The sequence below is a fragment of the Erythrolamprus reginae genome, chromosome 7 (assembly GCF_031021105.1).
Source record: "Erythrolamprus reginae isolate rEryReg1 chromosome 7, rEryReg1.hap1, whole genome shotgun sequence".
Classification (NCBI taxonomy): Eukaryota; Metazoa; Chordata; class Lepidosauria; order Squamata; family Dipsadidae; genus Erythrolamprus; species Erythrolamprus reginae.
In genome coordinates this window covers 86,355,480-86,375,930 of record NC_091956.1, presented here as the reverse complement: position 1 = coordinate 86,375,930, position 20,451 = coordinate 86,355,480, and the positions used below count along the sequence as shown (strand labels likewise).

The window sequence follows — 20,451 nt, the reverse complement described above, 5'->3', positions numbered from 1 at the left end:
TTCTTTCTGGAGCCTGTTGTGGGGGCTTCGCACCTTGTTGTGCCCCCGTAGCAATGCCCTGTGAGTATACATTGGCAATGAGCTCCTGAAGGTCAGGTGTCATCTGTTGCCAAGGGCCAGAGGGACCCCTTAAGCCTGCAGCCGTAGGGGTAAACGTAGCTGAAGGTCCCTGTAGGCTTCTGACCGAGTGCCCTGCAGACCCCGGTCTGTTCCAAGAGGTGCCAGGTGATGGCATGGCCTGAGGTATAGGTACAAATTGTCTGTCAGGCGACCAGTCCCCTGTTAGCATGGCCCCAGTGGTCCCCAGGGGAGATTGGGAGGTCAGTTGTTCAGGGGTCATTTGCTGCCGCTGTGTAAGGGGCAGTCCCGAAGGAGATGGCTGCAGGGCCGCTTCTAGTTTCTTTTCAAGGGCCTTAATACGTTTTTCTGCTTCCTTCAATGAGGAGCTAGAAGATTGGGAGGCTTTTGTCTTGTCTTTTGCCTTCCCTTTGCCCTTATCCTTAGCGGCTGGGGAACTGCTTTTGTCAGTTCCTGCCTTCTCTTCCATTTTACTCACAGTTGGAGGTAATCCAAGTCTAATATTGCAGACCGGTAAACTTTTTGGCTCCACGCCCGTGCAAGTCACCTTAAAAATGGCGTCTCGGCACTTTGGCCTCTTGCGCATGCGCCCTGGGGCTCATAACCCACTCTCGCGCCTTTTTCCGCCCAAATCTCCGGCTTTCGCGCCGGGATGGCCAAGATGGCGGCGCCCGTGCGCTTCGCGCTCTTTCTGGGCTCGCCGCTCTGCGCCCGCCTCAATGGCGATCCCCGCCAGGCTGGTCGCCCTGGCTCTCGCCTCCGCTGTCCAGGAAAACGCCTGGTGGTCTCAGCGGTCGCGCCGTTGTCTCGGCAGCGCCTGCGGCGTTATCGGCGGCTTTTTCTCTCCTCCGGCGGCGGCGGCTTCGGCGGCGGCTCCTTTCCAGCCGCCGAACAGCTGATCGCTCTTTCGGCTCGCCGCGCCGATCCCGGAGAGCGATTCCAAGCCTCCCAGTGGGGGGGGCGGACCCCCCCACCTTCGGCCGGCAGCCCTAGTGTGGCCTCGGAGGCCAGGGACTCCCAGGCTGGGTGCTCCTCTACGGGGTGTTCCCTCGGGGGGAATACAAAACCCCTGAGGAGAATCGTTGGGGGTGCTGCCCACGGAGGGCAGGTACCCCTTGTTGACTGTTCCACTGCTGCTAGCTGTGTCTGAAAAACAAAGCAGAACATTAAACAGGTTCACAACATTTTTAAATATTTTTTTACTATTTTTACGAATTTTTTAAATAAATTATTAGCTTTAATTAGCTCAGATCAAACTCAGTAAGTCTCTACTCTTAGACTGAGTTTTTAAAACTGAGCTCATGGGGGATACAAGGGGGCGGTACCCAATTAATATGTAAATAATTAACTCAGTCTCTACCAATAAGATTGGTTAACTACCCATGTTGGACTCTCCTTCCAGCTGCAGTGGAGAATGGGTGATAGGAAATGAGAAAAATTAGTAGTAATGGTAGTGCAGACTTGGTAAATAGTTTGACAGTGTTGAGGGGATTATTTGTTTAGCAGAGTGAAGGTGTTTTGGAAAAAAATGTTCTTGTGTCTAGTTGTCTTGCTATGTGGTGCTCTATACCAGTGTTTCCCAACCTTGGCAATTTGAAGGTATTTGGACTGGGGAATTCTGGGAGTTGAAGTCCAGATATCTTCAAGTTGCCCAGGTTGGGAAACACTGGGCTATAGCATGGTCTTGAGGGTAGGAATCCAAATAATTTATGTCCAGGATGTCCAGGAAATATTTTCACAGCCCTCTTTTTGACTTGTGCAGTATACAGGTCCTCAATGGAAGACAGGTTGGCAGTACTAGGTTCATAGTTGTGAGATTAGAATTGCCCCCACCCTCCTGGCCTTTCGTAAGCTCCTTAAAACCCACCTCTGCCGTCAGGCATGGGGGAACTGAGACATTCTTTCCCCCTAGGCCTTACAATTCATGTATGGTACGTTTGTACGTATGGATGTTTGGTTTTACAATAAGGGTTTTTAGTTGTTTTAGTATTGGATTTACATGCTGTTTTTTGTTACTGTTGTTAGCTGCCCGAGTCTACGGAGAGGGGTGGCATACAAATCCAATCAATCAATCAACCAATCAATCAATCAACCAATCAATCAATCAATCAATTCTGGGAGTTGGGAGTCCACACATGTGAAAGCGATCCAGGTGAAGAAGCCCTGGTTTATAAAACTTATTGGAATGGTCCACAAAGAAGCCATATAAGACCCTCACCTCTGGCTGCGTAGTTGACCCCACAGAGACCACAAGGTCCAGCATAGCCAGCATAGCTCCAGGGTGGATGATCACGGCGTCCAGATTCTGCAGTAGTACCGTTCCTTTGTGCAACTTTGCGTCGGTGGCATTTTTGGAAGGAAACACTGAAGATGCTGCTGACACGGAGTGATACGCGTGTCTGAAGGTGGGAAGGAAAGACGACGGTATTAGGGGCTTCTCCAAAGAGTCGCATTAAGCACTGAACAATTTCAGGTTCAAATAATCCTACGCTTCAATTATTAATATGCAATAATTGGACGTAACATTACAACTACTTTACTTTCCCCCTTTCCTCACTAACTGGCACTTTCTCTTATTTTTACAAGCATCGCAACAGGCCTGTGTGACGCAGCCACAAGTTTCTGCTTCGTATTGGGTAGATCGGGCCGAAGCAACACGGGCCAGCCCTTTACATTTTCCGAAACGGCCCCCCAGGCCACATCTGGCCCACGGGCCTTGAGTTCGACCCCCCTGGAATACACGGTCCCAGACTCATGTGACCCCCATTTGTAACTTTCCCGGCTGGATTTCAACAAAGTCAACAGGGGAAGCCCGACTGACTTAACTATCAGATGATTGAATGAACTGTGTCAAAAAAAAAAAGGGGGGGGGGGTCGTAAAATGGGACAAAAACTCACTTAACAACTACCTTGCTTAGTAATGAAAATTCTGCTCTTGACTGTGGTCATAAGTCAAGGACTACCTAAAACACGAAGAGTTCGGTCACTTTCACACCTCTAGAAAGATAAGATCATATTATACTAGATGACATTACTGTACAGGTAGCTCTATAGGATCTAATCCAGATGGCAGCTGTCCCAGGATCTTGTGCAAATGAATGAACACACACACCCCAGTCCTATCCCATTTTCCTTCAGGCTCAGCAACATAAAAGCCTATAACGGGCACACTGAAAAATAAAAACAATCCCTACCAATTTTAAGTGAAAACATGGGGAAACAGAATTGTAGCTATAAAAGGTAGTGTATATCTCCATTTTAAAAACAAAGCATCTGCCCACTACTGACCTAACTTAGTTATGTTGAGAGGGGGGGGATGAAGTCATTTTTGTTCCCATAATTAGCAGCCCCCGCCCCCCACCAAAAACAAAATACATTGGCTCTGTAAATAACCACTTGCCCGTACAGCCGTTAACGACCGAGCCCAATTTGATAGCATCCTATTAACCTCAACCAGATTCTGACCTCTGCCCGGGCACTTTGCCTCATCACCATAGATGTTTGCAGGACAGTCCTCCTTTCCATTTTGCCTCTATCAGCAACAGCACCAGGTTATATGAAATATTGGGGGAAGCTAGAAATTGCAGTTTGCCTAGTAAAACCAAACCAGATCACAAAACCTTCATCCTAGCAAAACTATGGTTGAGGAAGGAAGAAAGGAAGGAAGGGAGGGAGGGAGGAATGAACGAATGATTGAAGGAAGGAAGGAAGGAAGGAAGGAAGGAAGGAAATAGTACTTAGACTTACAGATCGCTTCACATTGCTTTCCAACCGTCTCTAAGCAGTTTTTACAGAGTCAGCATCATTTTACCAACATTGAAAGGATGGAAGGCTGAATCAACCTTGAGTCGATGAGACTCGAACTGCTGAACTGGTGCAATCAGCAGAAGTTGCCTGTAGTACCAAAGGTGGTTCCTCCCTATTCAGACTGGTTCTATAGTAACTTGGTGGCCTGGGTCACTAGAATCAGCAATGACCTAGGCCTTCCACACCCCCAAACTGGTTCTTTTGGTGGCCCCTGTGGCAGTGCCATCTTGTTTTTTACTTTTTGCTCATGCGCAGAAGCTTCTTTTAAGGACTGCGCATGCATGCACGACATTGAGGCGCATCCCGGAGCGAACCGGCAGCAAAGAGAATCAGAACCCACCCCTGCACTGCACCACCAGGGCTCTTAAAGGCCAGAGTTCAAAGATAATTAGCGAAGAAAAAATTATTTATTTATTGTATTTATATGCCGCTCAATCCAAAGTGGACTCAGAGTGGAAAATTTCCATAAATGGCCAGTAACAACTGGACAGAAGAGGAAGCAAGTCGGTCTGTGGGCTGTTCAATATTCTGGATGAATAGAACACACCAAAGGAAGACTGAGGCATCTTATGGAAGAAACACAGAAGACTGACGGCAGAAAAAGGCCTCCTGGTCCATCTAGTCTGCCCTTATACTATTCCCTGTATTTTATCTTACAATGGATATATGTTTATCCCAGGCATAGTTCAATTCAGTTACTGTGGATTAACCAACCACGTCTGCTGGAAGTTTCTTCCAAGCATCTACTACTCTTTCGGTAAAATAATATTTTCTCACGTTGCTTTTGATCTTTCCCCCAACTAACTTCAGATTGTGTCCCCTTGTTCTTGTGTTCACTTTCCTATTAAAAACACTTCCCTCCTGAACTTTATTTAACCCTTTACCATATTTAAATGTTTTGATCATGTCCCCCCTTTTCCTTCTGTCCTCCAGACTCTACAGATTGAGTTCATGAAGTCTTTCCTGATACGTTTTATGCTTAAGACCTTCCACCATTCTTGTAGCCCGTCTTTGGACCCGTTCAATTTTGTCAATATCTTTTTGTAGGTAAGGTCTCCAGAACTGGACACAGTATTATTCCAAATATGGTCTCACCAGCGCTCTATACAGCGGGATCACAATCTCCCTCTGCCTGCTTGTTCTACCTCTAGCTATGCAGCCAAGCATCCTACTCGCTTTCCCTACCGCCTGACTGCACTGCTCACCCATTTTGAGACTGTCAGAAATCACGACCCCTAAATCCTTCTCTTCTGAAGTTTTTGCTAACACAGAACTGCCCATGCAATACTCAGACGGAGGATTCTTGAGCCGGCCACCGTCGCTGAGCCCTCCCTCTGAGGTCCAACAAGACCCTAGTGTGGCCCTCAATGAAACCAAGCTGGACACTTCTGTTTTACCGACTCAAGAAGAGAGAGAGCCTGACCCCAGAGATTTTTTTTAAGAAAACCACAACAGCAACAACAACGATTGAAGGACACAGAATGACACGGTCTCGGTTTGGGGAAGGTGAAGACCCTTTAAGACGTCTTGTTTAAAGAGGATCGGTACCTTTTCCTGGACAAAGCTGGTGTCCCCCAAGGAGAAGGGAGAGAAGACTCGCTGGTCAGGCAGGGAGGAATCTGCTCAGCACGACTACAGACAAAACAGACACAGACGGGACAGAGAGAAGTTAGAAGAGAGACCACAAGGCTGGAAGCTTTTGTTAGTGTTCACAGTTTGGACTTTTCAGGAGGAGCTCGGAAAGACAACACAACACACAACGGATGAAGGAAACAGAAGGGAACCGGAGGAAGCTTTCGCAGACACACAGGAGGAGGAGCAGAGTCCACGTTTACTGTAACAATGGTTCATGCACGAAGGAGCAATTGCTAGACTGGGCTGTTAACAACGGTTTCTTCTCATTGTGACATCATGGATCGTTTGATTTAGAAAAAGGTAATAGGGGATCCCTTTTTACTGCATGTAAAATAAGCAGGAATGATTACAGTTTCATCATTAGGCCCCATACAGCAGTCTGTATAATACAGTAGGATTGAAGTTTCCAAGCAGAACGATGTGAATAAGAGGAAACAATAAGAGGTCGGGAGAGAGAAATACTGAGGCAGCAATTTTAGTCCAGATTCCTTCAATTTCATCCTTAGAGAATATACCAACTATTCAGAAATCTGAAAATACTTTAAATATATAGTATGACATTTAAAAAAATAAACCAATGTCAGTGAAACATAACTTAGTTACACATATGCTTAAATATTGTTATGACTAGACATTAAATACTCCCTTATGTCTGAGTCTTTTTGTTAATGTATCACAATACAAGCTGCACAAATAGTATCAAGACTCAAAATGCTGCTACTGAAGTTCAGTTTTTCCCATCAAGAGGAAACAATGAGGGGGAAAAGTGTAGACAATATAGTCTACAGTACAATAACATATACTTAAATGTATTGATTTCTATTGTAAGGAATATCAGTATTTCCAGAAATCAAATGCTCTGAAATACTGTAAAAAGAATACATGTTCCAACAAGCATTATTCTAATTCCAAAAACCTTTAAAACTCATGTATTATTTAAAGTACGAATTTGGCCCTGCTTTTAAATGTTGAGTTTTGATTTCTTAAAAAAACAAAACAAAATAAAAACACATAATAAAACAAACAAACAAACAAACCCTCTTTTAAACCAGGGCTTAAGCACTGTTTGTTTGCTTTATTCCAAATAAACAGGCTTAAAAGAGGGTACATTTTTGGGGGGGGCAAATCCAACGTTATGAATAAATGATGTTTCTATACAATAACAAAGGTCCTTCTAAGCTTCCAAACACAGAGATATTATTTCAGCAAAACTATCTGCTGCTCCACAACTATTATTTTGAAGAAGCCCAATCACTTTCTTTATGTCCCATTATCTCCCATATAAACTGTATGTGTATGTACACACACACAAACAGAGCTCTTCTAAAATTATACACATTCAACCTCAGTTCTGCGTACCTGACGCATAGGAGCACATCACTGCTTTTGTGACTCCCGGGGTTACATTTCCTGTGGGAAACAGGTCCAGGTGGCTCTGAGTCAGAGGTCTTCAAACTTGGCAGCTTTAAGACTTGTGGACTTCAACTCCCAGAATTCTCCAGCCAATTGAAGTCCACAAGTCTTAAAGTTGCCAAGTTTGAAGACCTCTGCTCTGAGTGTTTAAGGCTGCTGACCCCCTGCTCTACTGGAATAGTTGAACTCCGTTCTGCTAGAGAGAAGTAACTTGAGGATGGGCTCCAGCACGAATCTGAAAGCTCGGAAGATTAAATCTCTGAACCCAGAGTGGATCTTGCAACATATATTCCTGGGACATGTCTACTGGCCTTCAATTCATGCCTGTGAGATACCTACACACTTGAATGCCTGTGGGGAAACTGTTGTGAATGCTCCTTGACTTGAGTGAACCCAAGGAACCACTAGAGGGGGGCTGATGTGACAATGGGGGAGTGGTCCCAGTCAGAGAGGGAGGAAGACATGAGAGGGGAAACTCAGTGGACTGACCCTCACTATAGAAGAATGCTTCAAGGCGAGAGGAGCTGCAGAGTAAAATATATCAGCTTACAGCCTGAGCCTCTTGGAGGTATGATGTCACTTCCAGGTAGTATACAGGAATGGGATTGTGGGAAATGGGGCGTGGAGACTCAGTGCTGTTCTTTGGAAGAGACATGAAACTGGGGGTGTGCTTGAATGAAGCTTTAAAACCATGATTTCTGCTTCAAAAAGACAAATCCTTACTGGACGCTGTGCTGGGGAAAACCTTTGGTGAGCATAAAAGCATATGTTTGAGTAATGAATGGACTTTATTATCTCAGGAATGCAGATAAGACTGAGTTTCTGGCATTCTTCCCAGACACAGATTACAGCCAGCTCTGTGCTCTTTCAAACCCTCTATTTCATCATATACCTTCGGAGCTGCCTTCTGACGCACGAATCCCAGCGACCGATGAGGTCCCACAGAGTTGGCCTTTTCTGGGTCCTGTCAACTAAACAATGTCGTCTGGTGGGCCCCAGGGGAAGAGCCTTCTCTGTGGCGGCCCCGGCCCTCTGGAATCAACTTCCCCCAGAGATCAGAACGGCCCCCACCCTCCTTGCCTTTCGGAAGCTATTGAAGACCCTGTCATCAGACATGGGGAAATTAAAATACCCCTGGGCTTATATTGTTTATGTATGTTATGACTGTGTTGCATGGTTTTAATAATGGGTTTTTTAAATGTCTTTTAATATATTGGATTTGTCACATTGTTGTTTTTGTTGTGAGCCGCTCCGAGTCTCCGGAGAGGGGCGGCATACAACTCTAATAATAATAATAATAATAATAATAATAATAATAATAATAATAATAACAACAACAACAACAACAACAACAACAATAATGTATGCTTGAGTTCGAATAAAGAGTGGGATTTTACCATAAAACAAGTGATTTCTGAGTTGGGGTTCGCTCCGGAGGCCCGTGCATAGGGAAGCATCACAGACATGAAATGAGACACACACCCAAATATCCAGAGCCCTCTTGCAAGTCTACAACATACCTGTCAAAGGAATCTGTGGCTACTTTGTAGAGGTAAATGAAGAGTTTGCTGCAGTGCTTCAGAGTGGGCGTGACCGTGTCCATGCAGATGAGGTCATCTTCCAATAGTTTTTGAAATGGCTGGGTGTTGGAGGGGAAGACGTTCACGGGACTCAGCTTCCTGGAGTCGGAGAAGCAGCCAAGTAGCCTGACGGCATCGGCCAGCTTCTCATACTGGATCTCCGTTCTGAAGAAGTGGGAGTTGGCCGGCTCGTAGCGCATGGCTGCGGTCAAGGTGCACAGCACCGTGTGTAGCAGCTCAAAGACTTGATTCTGGTTCACTTTCTCCCAGCCGTTTTTGGGTGGAGAACATAGGGACCTTTCCATGGCAACCAACAACGAGGTGATGTACACGAATCCACCCACTTTCCGGAAAACGGTCCTTGTCCGATGGCTCTCCTTTAGGACCGAGAGCAAGGCCTGCACGGATGTTGAAAACATGGCAGTATGAATAAGGCAGCACGGGGTCTCTGGGGCATTGGTTCGAGCAGACCTGGGCAAGAGGCGGCCAGCCTGACGGATGCGGCCCACCCGCTGTCTGTGACCGGCCCGCGGAGGTCAGTCCAACTAGACAACTTTAGGATTTTTTTTTAAAAATGAAATAATCAAGTATCATTATATGAATTGGATGAATTATTAACTTAAAATTAGATAAAGGAACTTTCCAGGATCATAACGTTTTGTAATTTGGAATTATAGGGAAGTGGTAATGACCAAATGATAGAAACATAGAAGACTGACGGCAGAAAAAGACCTCATGGTCCATCTAATCTGCCCTTATACTATTTCCTGTATTTTATCTTACAATGGATATATGTTTATCCCAGGCAGGTTTACATTCAGTGACTGTGGATTTATCTACCACGTCTGCTGGAAGTTTGTTCCAAGCATCTACTACTCTTTCTGTGAAATAATATTTTCTCATGTTACTTCTGATCTTTCCCCCAACTAACCTCAGATTGTGTCCCCTTGGTCTTGTGTTCACTTTCCTATTAAAAACACTTCCCTCCTGAATCTCATTTAACCCTTTCACATCTTTAAATATTTTGATTGTGTCCCCCCTTTCCCTTCTCTTTCCTGATACGTTTTATGCTTAAGACCTTCCACCATTCTTGTAGCCCGTCTTTGGACCCGTTCAATTTTGTCAATATCTTTTTGTAGGTGAGGTCTCCAGAACTGAACACAGTATTATTCCAAATGGGGTCTCACCAGCGCTCTATATAAGGGGATCACAATCTCCCTCTTCCTGCTTGTTATACCTCTAGCTATGCAGCCAAGCATCCTACTTGCTTTCCCTACCGCCTGATTGCTCTGTTCGCCCATTTTGAGACTTTCAGAAATCATGACCCCTAACTCCTTCTCTTCTGAAGTTTTTGCTAACACAGATTTGACATTACAACATATTGGAATAGCAGATTTTAAAGCTCAACAACTAATTTTTAGAACAATCACATTTGATTATGGTGACAGAATGCTGAACTAGTGAAATAGTGGAGGGGGGGGATAAGAATGGCGCACGTACTCGTAATATATCCGTCTTCAGCTGCAGTTCTGTGGGAGGCGCGGAGTGCATCAAACCTAGGAGAGTCCCCATGTCATCATCGCCACTTGGTGACAACACCAGCTGCTGGATGATCATCAGTGCTTGCTGCCTGCACTGGGGGTATTTTACGATGTTATGTACACACCTGGCTCCACCAAACTCCCTGAAGATGCCTACAGCATGTGAACAAGTGAAAATGAATAGTTGCAAAAATGCCACTAACGAAATCCAGAGACACCAACAACTGGACTATGATCTATAAAGGCTGCCAACTCAAAAATGCCAGCAAGGATTCCGAATCAGAAACAGCGGATCGTGAACTTGGAAGAGATTGTGGCAAAACTACCCCAAAACCCCATGTATTTTGTTAATCAGTTATTTTCCACTTATGGCTCTATAGGAAAAACAATCTTGTTCAATGAATGTTATCACATTTTTCTGATTGGGTAACTTTAATATTTGATTACGTTCACCATCACATTTTCATTAGTAAATTAGCTAAGTATGGGCTGGTTGGCATGACAAGATCGTACTTAGCTCAAAGATCAAACTCAAATAATGTTGATTAATAATTCCTAATCAAACTGAATTTGTCATTGTTTCAATGTCTTTTAAACTGTTTTAGAACTTCATAATCGTTTTACAAGATACCGTAATCAGATACATAAAGTTTCGTTTGTTTATCTCAAAAATGGGAGGAAAGGATTATGGTAAGTCCAAATTAATTTCCATTTTACTCTACTTTACTTTGTCACTGCACCCCGTACAATGAAATTAAATGCCATCTTCAGTGTACATCATACATTAAAAAACCCTATAAAAATAAAACAAAAGCATACATCCTTCACATTCTATAATATTGAACTGAAAACCCCTGATATTGCATATTACACCATATTACACTATATTCTACTTTGCTTTTTAAAAGGTGAATGTATTTTGAAATGCTTTAATATAACGTTGTTAAAAATGATCTACCTTTTGCAATTGCAAAGGAAAATGATCACCTGACTTTGACCAAATGTAGTTATTATTTATTTTATTTCAATCATGGACCAGCATAAAATTAATATATTATTAGTTTTATGCTAGTCTATGTCCTAAATAAAAATAAATACTAAAAATACCGAATGAAATAAGAATTCTGATACTAATATACTTTTTTCCTTCAAACAATTGGTTTCACACTTCAAAAAGCTACCTAGACATGGAGGCCAGGATAAAGTTAAATACATTTGAGAACAAACGTCCTCACCTACCAGTTACTGCTCATTCCTTTCAACCAACCATTGGTCAAATACCTGCATTTGTGTTTGATCCTTGGAGCAGCACTGTCAAGGTCTCCATAACCAGCAACGCAAGTTGTTTTTGGTCTTCAAGTGAACTGTTGTTCTTGGACTCTCCTACAGAAACAATGTTAAGAAGCTCTAGTGGAAGAATATGCCTTTTTTCCCCTCCAAAACACCCATCCATTTCATTCTGCCACTCACATGTCCACATGCATTTCTTTGGTTTTATTATGCTGATTAACTCTGAACATTGCTACTACCGTATGTACGATACCTTAGGTAAAATTGCTATGAAAATGAGCGTTTGTGTAGCACTCAGCTTTTGAGCAATAACAACAACAACAAAAACAGAGTTTGAAGGGACCTTGGAGGTCTTCTAGTCCAACCCCCTGCTTAGGCAGAAAACCCTACAGTACTTCAGATGGTTATCCAACATCTGCTTAAAAAACTCCCAGTATTGGGGCATTCACAACTTCTGGAGGCAGGCTGTTCCACTGATTAACTATTCTGACTGTCAGGAAATTTTCTCCTTAGTGCTAAGTCGCTTCTCTCCTTGTTTAGTTTCCACCCACTGCTTCTTGTTCCACCCTCAGCTGCTTTGGAGAATAGCCTGACTCCCTCTTCTTTGTGGCAACCCCTGAGATAATGGAAGACTGATATCATGTCCCACCGGTCCTTCTTCTCATTCAACTAGCCAGGCCCAGTTCCTGCAACCGTTCTTCATGTGTTTTAGCCTCCAGTCCCCAAATCACCTTTGTCGCTCTTCTCTGCACTTTTTCTATAGTCTCAACATCCTTCTTGCATCGTGGCGACCAAATTGAGCACAGTATTCCACGTGTGGCCTCACCAAGGCCTTATAAAGTGGTATTAACACTTCATGTGATATTGATTCTGTCCCTCTGTTGATGCAGCCTGGAACTGTGTTGGCTTTTTGGGCAGCTGCTGCACACGGCTGGCTCCTATATCTTACGATGGACCTATGTTTATCCCAAGCATGAACTTTTCTAGATATGAACCGGGTGTTCAAGATTTCTTTGTCTCTTCACAAGAACCATTTTCCACTTACAAACCTGAACCTCCAAAATTGTAACCAGAAAAGGCAGGGAGAAGCCTCCGTGGGGCCTCTCTAGGAATCTCCTGGGAGGAAACAGGGCCTCCACCCTCCCTGTGGTTTCCCCAATCACACACATTATTTGCTCTTACATTGATTCCTATGGGAAAAATTGTTTCTTCTTACAAACTTTTCTACTTAAGAACCTGGTCACGAAATGAATTAAGTTCTTAAGTAGAGGGACCACTGTATTTATAATCTCCAGTTAACACAAAAAAATAATAATAATCGAAAGCAAGGTTTTTTTTAAAAAAATATCCAACTGAAAGTAGATTTTGAAGAAAGGGGAGGAAAGTGGGGGGTGGGGCCTACCTTGGTCACTCAGGGCTTGTGTGGGGTCTTTCAACAGAGCAGCGTACTTGTGCAGGAGGTTCACCATCACTTCCAGAAGTCCCACCTCCCTGAAAACGTCCTTAAAGATGTAGTCGTGCCGCGTGAACTTAAGCAGAGTCTTTGTGGCAATAATGCTGCACGAATAGGAGGTGCTGGATTTTAGGAGGATGCTAACGCTGATCAGTTCTTTGCAAGGTATGTAGTTCAAGCTAAAGACGACGAATTCAAGCATCTCAAAGTATTTTGTCTGCACTTCCGGAAGCTTGGAGATTTTCTCTGCAAATTGAGACAAAGTGTGCTGGGATTCCAGGATGAAATAGTTGGCGTTATCTGCAATGTATATATTCAAAATGGCATCAAGAATAATTTGTGCAAGGTAGCTGGTTTTTGCTTTAAGAAAAGCATTCTGTAGGACCGAGAAGGCCTGGATATTCTTCACGTTGTGACCTACAAGAGAGAAAATGAACATAGGAACGTAAGAACCTAAGAAGAGCCCTGCTGAATCAGGCCAAAGCCCATCGAGTCCAGCATTTTGTGTCACCCAGTGGCCCCCCAATTGTCCATGGGGATCTTGAGCAGAAAGAGAAGGCAAGACCCTCCCTTTCCATTGACCCCCAACAAATGGGACCCAGGGGAATCCTGCCTGCCTCAACCAACATAGAGGCGGCACATGGACATCCGTTTCAATAACCACTGATACACTTGGCATCTATGAATCTGTCTAATCCTGCTTTGAAGCTCTCCAGGCTGACACTGTCATGACCTCTTCTGGAAGGGAGTCCCACCAACCAAGGACCCACTGGGTGAAGAAATATTTCCCTTGATTTGTCCTCACTTTCTCACCTATGAGATTTAGGGAGGGCCCCCTCGTCCTAGTATTGTGGGATAGAGAAAATATTTTTTCTCCATCCACCTTTTCTATCCCATGCAGGATTTTATACACTTCGATCAAGTCCCCCCTTCAACGCCGTCTTTCAAGGCTGAAGAGACCAAGGCCTTGCAACCTGGTTTCAGGAGGGAGGGGCTCCATTCCCTTGGTCATTCTTGTGGCCCTTTTTTGCACAAGTGTGTGTGTGTGAGAGAGAGAGAGAGAGAGAAAGAAAGAAAGAAAGAGAGGACACACACACACAAACTATTAGCGTTCTCCAAAGCAGGCAGGACAGGAATCTGACAAGGGTGCAAAGGGGTTTTGCTGAGGGTTGGGGATAGTGGTGGGTTTCACTTCCTTTTGCCATGGGTTCGGAACCGGCCCTTGCTTTGTGTGCAATGCTTCTGTACATGAATAAAACATAAAGTATTCTGGGATCTATTTAAGCCCATGATTAAGAATCTCGGAACCGATTTTTTTCTAAAATGGAACCCCTATAAAACCCAGAACAATACGATGCCCATGTTATTATGCATGTACAAGAGGTGTAAAGGAATAGTAGTTACCTTTGCCTGCAGGTTGTGGGACTGCAAATCCCGGCAGCAAGAAAGGGGCCCCGGTGGTGACGCCGGCTGGCTTTAATTCATTCACACCATAGGTTGCTAATGAGGTTATCAGGTTAACTAAGTCCTTCAAAGCGTCCTTGGACTCGGCCTCTTTTGCTTGTTCTAACCTTCAGGAAAAACACACACGTTTACGACACACAAAAACCACACGGCTTTCTCTGAACTGAAATTTGCAATGTTGCAATGAATTAATACACCAGCTGATTCCAAACACAATTTTATTTGGCATCGGTCCAAAGTTAAAAGTGCAGGGCTCATTATAGCAGGAGAAACCCTAAGGGCATTTTAAGCAGGTACACCAGGTGGAATGGTCACGGTTCGCTCGTGCCTAGCGGTCGTCGGAAAACTGGCTGTGAAGGGAGCATGAGGCTCCACCTGGACGCCACCATTTGAGTTCTTGTCTGCATATGCGCAAAGAGTTCTGTGCATGTGCAGATAAAAGTACCCAAGTGGCGGTGGGTGGGCGGAGTCCGGTGCTTCCTTCGCGACCGGCTCTCCAACGACCGATAGGCCTGAGCGAACCAGGAGCATATTCCCCCTGATCCACACCATAGATCTGTCTCAGAAACTATGGCTAGGTCTACACATTCTTCTAAATTTTCTACGCAAAATGTTAATTGAGTGAATAGGGGCGTAAAAGAGATAAGATGGGCTACATATTCCGTAATACCCGCTGCCTTTCCGTAATTTCTCTTCCTTTCCGTCTCTGTCCTTTTAAATTAAACATAACTTCCTATTCAAAACACTTCACATTTCATGCGCGTAGCAAATATCCATATTTATTTCACAAGCATTTGCAATGGAAACTGCCCCTGTATCACCATCAGAGATTGAGGGAAACTTCTTTGGACAAAAAAGGGAATTGATTCACAAGAATATACAAATTAAATTCATTAATGTACTGTGTCAGTATGGGGGAGTGGAGTTACTATCCACACCATAAAATTATCTCATCTTGTTAGATGGCAGTGTTGTAATACAAGGAAAGAGCTACACCTCTTTTTTTAAAAAAGAAGACCCCAAATTGCTCAGGGGAATATATACATATTAAGTTAACATGTTGTAAGCTGCCCTGAGTCTAGTGAGTCTAAGGAGAAGGGCGGCATAAAAAAAATTGAATAAATAAATAAAATAAATAAATAAAAAGGAAAAAAAGAGGATTTCAGATATGACACAGGCTGTTACGAAACTGGAATATCAGGGATCTTCATAAACTACCTAAAACTGTTGTAAAAATAAATTCCCCAGTGTTTTCTTTGACCTTGAAGAGAATGTCCACAAAGGCAGGACAAAAATGGCCAAATCCTGACCCCCTGCTATACAGTATAGGGAGGCTTGGTGTATGCTGCAGTAATAAGTAAATGGCTTGATGTCCGTTTCCTTCTTGACCGCAATACAGGATCTACAGGATCTACTGAGTCATGACGGAGAGTCTAGGGCTGAACAAGCCCATTCCAGGAAAAGGGGCTGAGAAGCTGGAGGACTAAAATTTGCAGCCACACCGGCCTAAGACTGCCATAAACCAGTGAGTGCATTGTGGCAATGCTCCCATTACAACTGCACAAATATTATTATTATTATTATTATTATTATTATTATTATTATTATTATTATTTATTAGATTTGTATGCCTCCCCTCTCCGAGGACTCGGGGCAGCTCACAACAACATAAAGAGTGAACAAACCCAATTTTTAAAAAATAAAATGAAAAAATACAATACAAAAAATACAAAGCCACAATGAGCAGCTGTGGCCCTCCTTCTCTGGATTTATAGAATAGAAATATTGATCATTATGCATTTCTCTTCAACCGGAGTGGTGCGCTGGCCCAGAGGTGGAACTCTCATTTCATAAGGAAGCTGTGAGTTCAATTCTACCGTGTTTCCCCGAAAATAAGACCCTGTCTTTCAGTGAAGGGCTGCTTGTCTCCAGCGCTACCGGTGTGCTTTCTGAGACCAGCGCGGGCACCCGGCGTGGGTGTGCACATGTGTCGGCTTGAGATTTGGCTTTTGTGCATGCGTCGCAAGTGAAATCTCGCGGAGAAGCAGAAAAATCCGAAAATAGGTGAAATTTCACACGCTTTAAATGAAGGTGATATATTTTCTTCAACCATAATCATATTAAAACAATTTGATTCATTTATTATTTGGGGAGTGGTTGCACAAATTATTTATCATGTTAGGGCCACACCATATTGCAGAATTTAAGAACTCTTAGAATGATAAGGTAAATACTTAAAAACATGATGATTTAACTAGTAACTAGTATAGTGGTCCCTCTACTTACGAACTTAATTCGTTCCGTGACCAGATTCTTAAGTAGAAAAGTTTGTAAGAAGAAGCCATTTTTCCCATAGGAATCAATGTAAAAGCAAATAATCTGTGCGATTGGGGAAACCACGGGGAGGCTGGAGGCCCTGTTTCCTCCCAGGAGATTCCTAGAGAGGCCCCACGGAGGCTTCTCCCCGCCTTTTCCAGCCGTTTCCTCCCAGGAAATTCCTAGAGAGGCCCCACAGAGGCTTCTCCCTGCCTTTCCGGCCCTGTTTCCTCCCAGGAGATTCCTAGAGAGGCCCCACGGAGGCTTCTCCCTGCCTTTTCCAGCCCTGTTTCCTCCCAGGAGATTCCTAGAGAGGCCCCACAGAGGTTTCTCCCTGCCTTTCCGGCCCTGTTTCCTCCCAGGAGATTCCTAGAGAGGCCCCACGGAGGCTTCTCCCCGCCTTTTGTGGTTACAGTTTTGGAGGCTCGGGTTTATAAGTGGAAAATGGTTCTTGAGAAGAAGCAAAAAAATCTTGACCACCCAGTTCTTATCTAGATAAGTTCATAAGTAGAGGCGTTCTTAGGCAGAGGTGCCACTGTATAATAATTATACTAGTTTCTGTTCTTACCAAAGAAGGGATCCGAAATTGATTCACCAGTCAAAAAATTCTACATTACTTTAGGAATTATTATCAATGTTTTATTTCAGATTAAGCTTTCAAATTAGACTTTCTAAATTCCAAAGTACCCGAAGGACAATTAAGTTTGATTGGAAAGTCCAAGACAATGTGCACGAATCCTTTCATAATTCTATTGCTGGAGACTTTTCTTCCTGAGATGCCTGAGGATGACCCGTCTAGTCTACTCATGTCAAAATAAAGACTTAAAGTAGAAAAGGTTTAGCATAAAGAAAAAGCCCAGACTCTTTCTCATAAGGAAAGAGGTAAATGACAATGAATTTCATTTATTAATGCGTTTGAAAGATGAATGTAAACATCCCTTATCAATCCAAGTCTTAGATCTGATAGTAAGACACCATTTCCAGTATTATTTATAATAGTGGTTCTCAACCTGGGGATCGGGACACCTTTGGGGGTCACCTAAGACCTTCATGGGAAAACACAAATTTCCCATGGTGTTTGGAACTAAAGCTTCTATTCTGGCGCCTTGGAACATATTTTTACAATCCGGCCAATCAGGCGTTACAAAGGGGGCGTCCCCCTGACCTTCTGGCCAATCAGCTTCAAGCTCCGTCGGGAGAATTGCTGCTAGACTTATGGTTGGGGGTCATCACAACATGAGGAACTGTATTAAGCGCCCCCAGCATTAGAAGGGTTGAGAACCACTGATTTATAAGAAAGAAGGAATGAAAGTGGAGTCTCAAAGGCAAATAGACTTTCTGGCTTGAGGATGTTTCGCTTCCCATCCTAGAAGTTTTTTTTCAGCCCAGAGAAGTGAAACAGCCTGAAAGGGAAAACCAGAAAGTCCGTTTGCCTCTTGAAAAAGCACCTTTGGGGCAACCATGACCTGGATGACTGACAGCCTCCATAGACAATGGAAGTGGAGGCTCAATCTCCAGGCTTGTGTTGGTTTCCAAATGTCTCGTTGCCAGACGAGATAGTATCTTCAGGGGACACTGACATCCCCCAAACTGCACTGAAGATGTTACCAGGCCTAGTAATGAAATGTTGGGGAACAAACCTCCATTCTCATCCAACACCCAAGCTACAGATGTTTGCCATTAAAATTACTCTGCATGAAAACAATTTGATGATAAAACTATTAGATATTTCTAATTCTAATTCCCTCAACACTGTCAGACTTTCTACTAAATCTGCACTTCTATTCTACTAGTTTTTCTCATCATTCCTATCATCCTTTTCCTCCCACTTAGGACTGTATGACTGTCACTTGTTGCTTGTATCCTAAGATTTTTATTAATATTGATTGTTTCTTCATTGCTTATTTGACCCCTGTGACAATCATGAAGTGTTGTACCACATGATTCTTGACAAATGTCTCTTTTTCTTTTATGTACGCTGAGAGCATCTGCACCAAGACAAATTCCTTGTGTGTCCAATCACACTTGGCCAATAAAATTCTATTCTATTCGAATTAAGACAAGAAAGCTTAAACAGACACTGCAGGATAGTACTACTTTAATACAGCCTCATAAATCTTCCAGCTGCACATTCACAATAATATTTTATTTACAATATTTATACATCGGTAAGGTGCCTCCTTTGAACAAGGAGTTATACTTACAAGCATGACCTGCCTACCTGAGTAAAAGATCAAAAAGGAAATTATATCCTTGCCATATCCTGAAATCATCTAGCAGCGTTTGAGAGACGTCGCTGGAGTCTTTGAGGAAGCAGGAGAGACCAGCAAACATCTCAACTATTTCCAAGGGAGAAAGGTCGTCGGACTGCTGCATGTTCTGGACACAGGTGGAGAGGCATTCCTTTTCTGGAAAGAATGGGTGGGAGGGAGAAAATGTGGTGCATTACTTTCTGGGCGACCCTTAGAGTAAGACAGATTTTCAGAAAGGAAAATGTGAAACCTTTGGGATGGAACAACTGCAAAAACAAAGGCCCCTCAAACTGTAGGCACTCACATATATAATATATACTGTATATGAGGACCCGGATGGTGGGGGCCATAGGCTGGCTCTGTTAAAAAGGGCTACTGCTAACATGTTGTAAGCCGCCCTGAGTCTAAGGAGAAGGGCGGCATAAAAATCAATCAATCAATCAAACAAACAAACACATAAATAAATATGAAACCATGACACATATTCTCTGGAAGCAAAGCAAGCATGATAAAAGTTGCCGCCTCACTTCAACGCATGTCCCTGTCTGTGGCTTCTTGGAGCTCTGGAGACTTCTGCTAAATCACCTGTCAACGGCTCAGGAGACTGAAGGTCCAGGTGGCAGATGGACTATAAGGAGGGTCATTTTTTATCAGGAGGTAATAATAGCATGGTCAGTACCAGATATAAAGCAGGGGGAATTATGGCTGGTGTGGCCCCCATTAAACAATTAAGATGACTGATGGATCCACCCCAAGGAATCTTTGGGGAGAGGCAAGAGACACGTGGGGAGACGCAGGAGGGAGAGCAATGCTCCGGAAAGCACAGTCCAGGACTTGCCCCATTTCCAAAACCTGCAGCATAACACACTCCCTCCCGAGTGTTGAGAAAGAGTGTGGTTACCACTTCACCTAAAAGCCATCCAGGCTGCGGGAGAAGCGTTTCTGAAGGAGACGTCCATTACTAAGAGCCTGGAGGGAGTGGCACCACTTGTCATTAACATGCTCCATCATGCTCGCTGTTTTCATGTATTCCCCCGAGTGGGAAAATTAAGGGAACTGGGCCTACTATGCATGGGCTGCTCTCAAGGCCACTGTAGTCAATGCCATATGCCCTGTAGGCCTCGCACAGGTGTGTGAAACTCAAGGCCCTCAGGCCAAATGTTGCCCGTGGGGCGCTTAGATCCGGCCATTGGGGGCCACCCTGGAAACAGCAAAGGACCTGCCCACGGTGCCTCTGCCAGTGAAACGGACCTGTCCGCAGCCCTCCCGGAGTCTGTTTTCACCGACAGAGGGTTGAAGGAGGCCATCGCAGCCAAAAATAGAGTTCAGGAGCCCATTTTCACTGGGGCCACAAGCACGCCCCTATATGCGTGGCGTCGAGCCACACTCACCCCAGCCCACCACGGTCAAACTTAACCCTAATGTGAAATGTGTCCTGGCCTTGCACAAGTATATGCTGAGGCGCTCAGAAAATACACACGGGGAGTTCTCAGCTTAACGACCAACAACAACAACAACAATAATAATAATGGGAAGGAGGAAGAAGGAGGGGAGAGGAAGAGGAAGGGAGGAGGGAGAAGGAGAAGGAATCATTCACACATGTTACCTACGAAACAGAACTA

At 44.0% G+C, this 20,451-nt stretch overlaps 1 protein-coding gene across 9 annotated transcripts in view; it reads right to left on the bottom strand.

The window, feature by feature from the left end:
* Window positions 1–20,451, bottom strand: part of WDFY3 (WD repeat and FYVE domain containing 3) — a 145,197-nt gene that overhangs the window by 81,640 nt on the left and 43,106 nt on the right. For 8 of the 9 annotated variants that reach the window (XM_070758084.1, XM_070758085.1, XM_070758086.1 and 5 more), the window contains exons 7-14: window positions 18,799–18,985; window positions 14,202–14,368; window positions 12,747–13,214; window positions 11,336–11,437; window positions 10,014–10,207; window positions 8,454–8,911; window positions 5,434–5,517; window positions 2,297–2,477 (exon numbers count right to left, since the gene is read on the bottom strand). In XM_070758084.1, the coding sequence (XP_070614185.1) occupies window positions 2,297–2,477; window positions 5,434–5,517; window positions 8,454–8,911; window positions 10,014–10,207; window positions 11,336–11,437; window positions 12,747–13,214; window positions 14,202–14,368; window positions 18,799–18,985 (1,841 nt within the window). The remainder of the gene's footprint in view (window positions 1–2,296; window positions 2,478–5,433; window positions 5,518–8,453; window positions 8,912–10,013; window positions 10,208–11,335; window positions 11,438–12,746; window positions 13,215–14,201; window positions 14,369–18,798; window positions 18,986–20,451) is intronic. The other variant, XM_070758090.1, reaches the window with a different exon arrangement.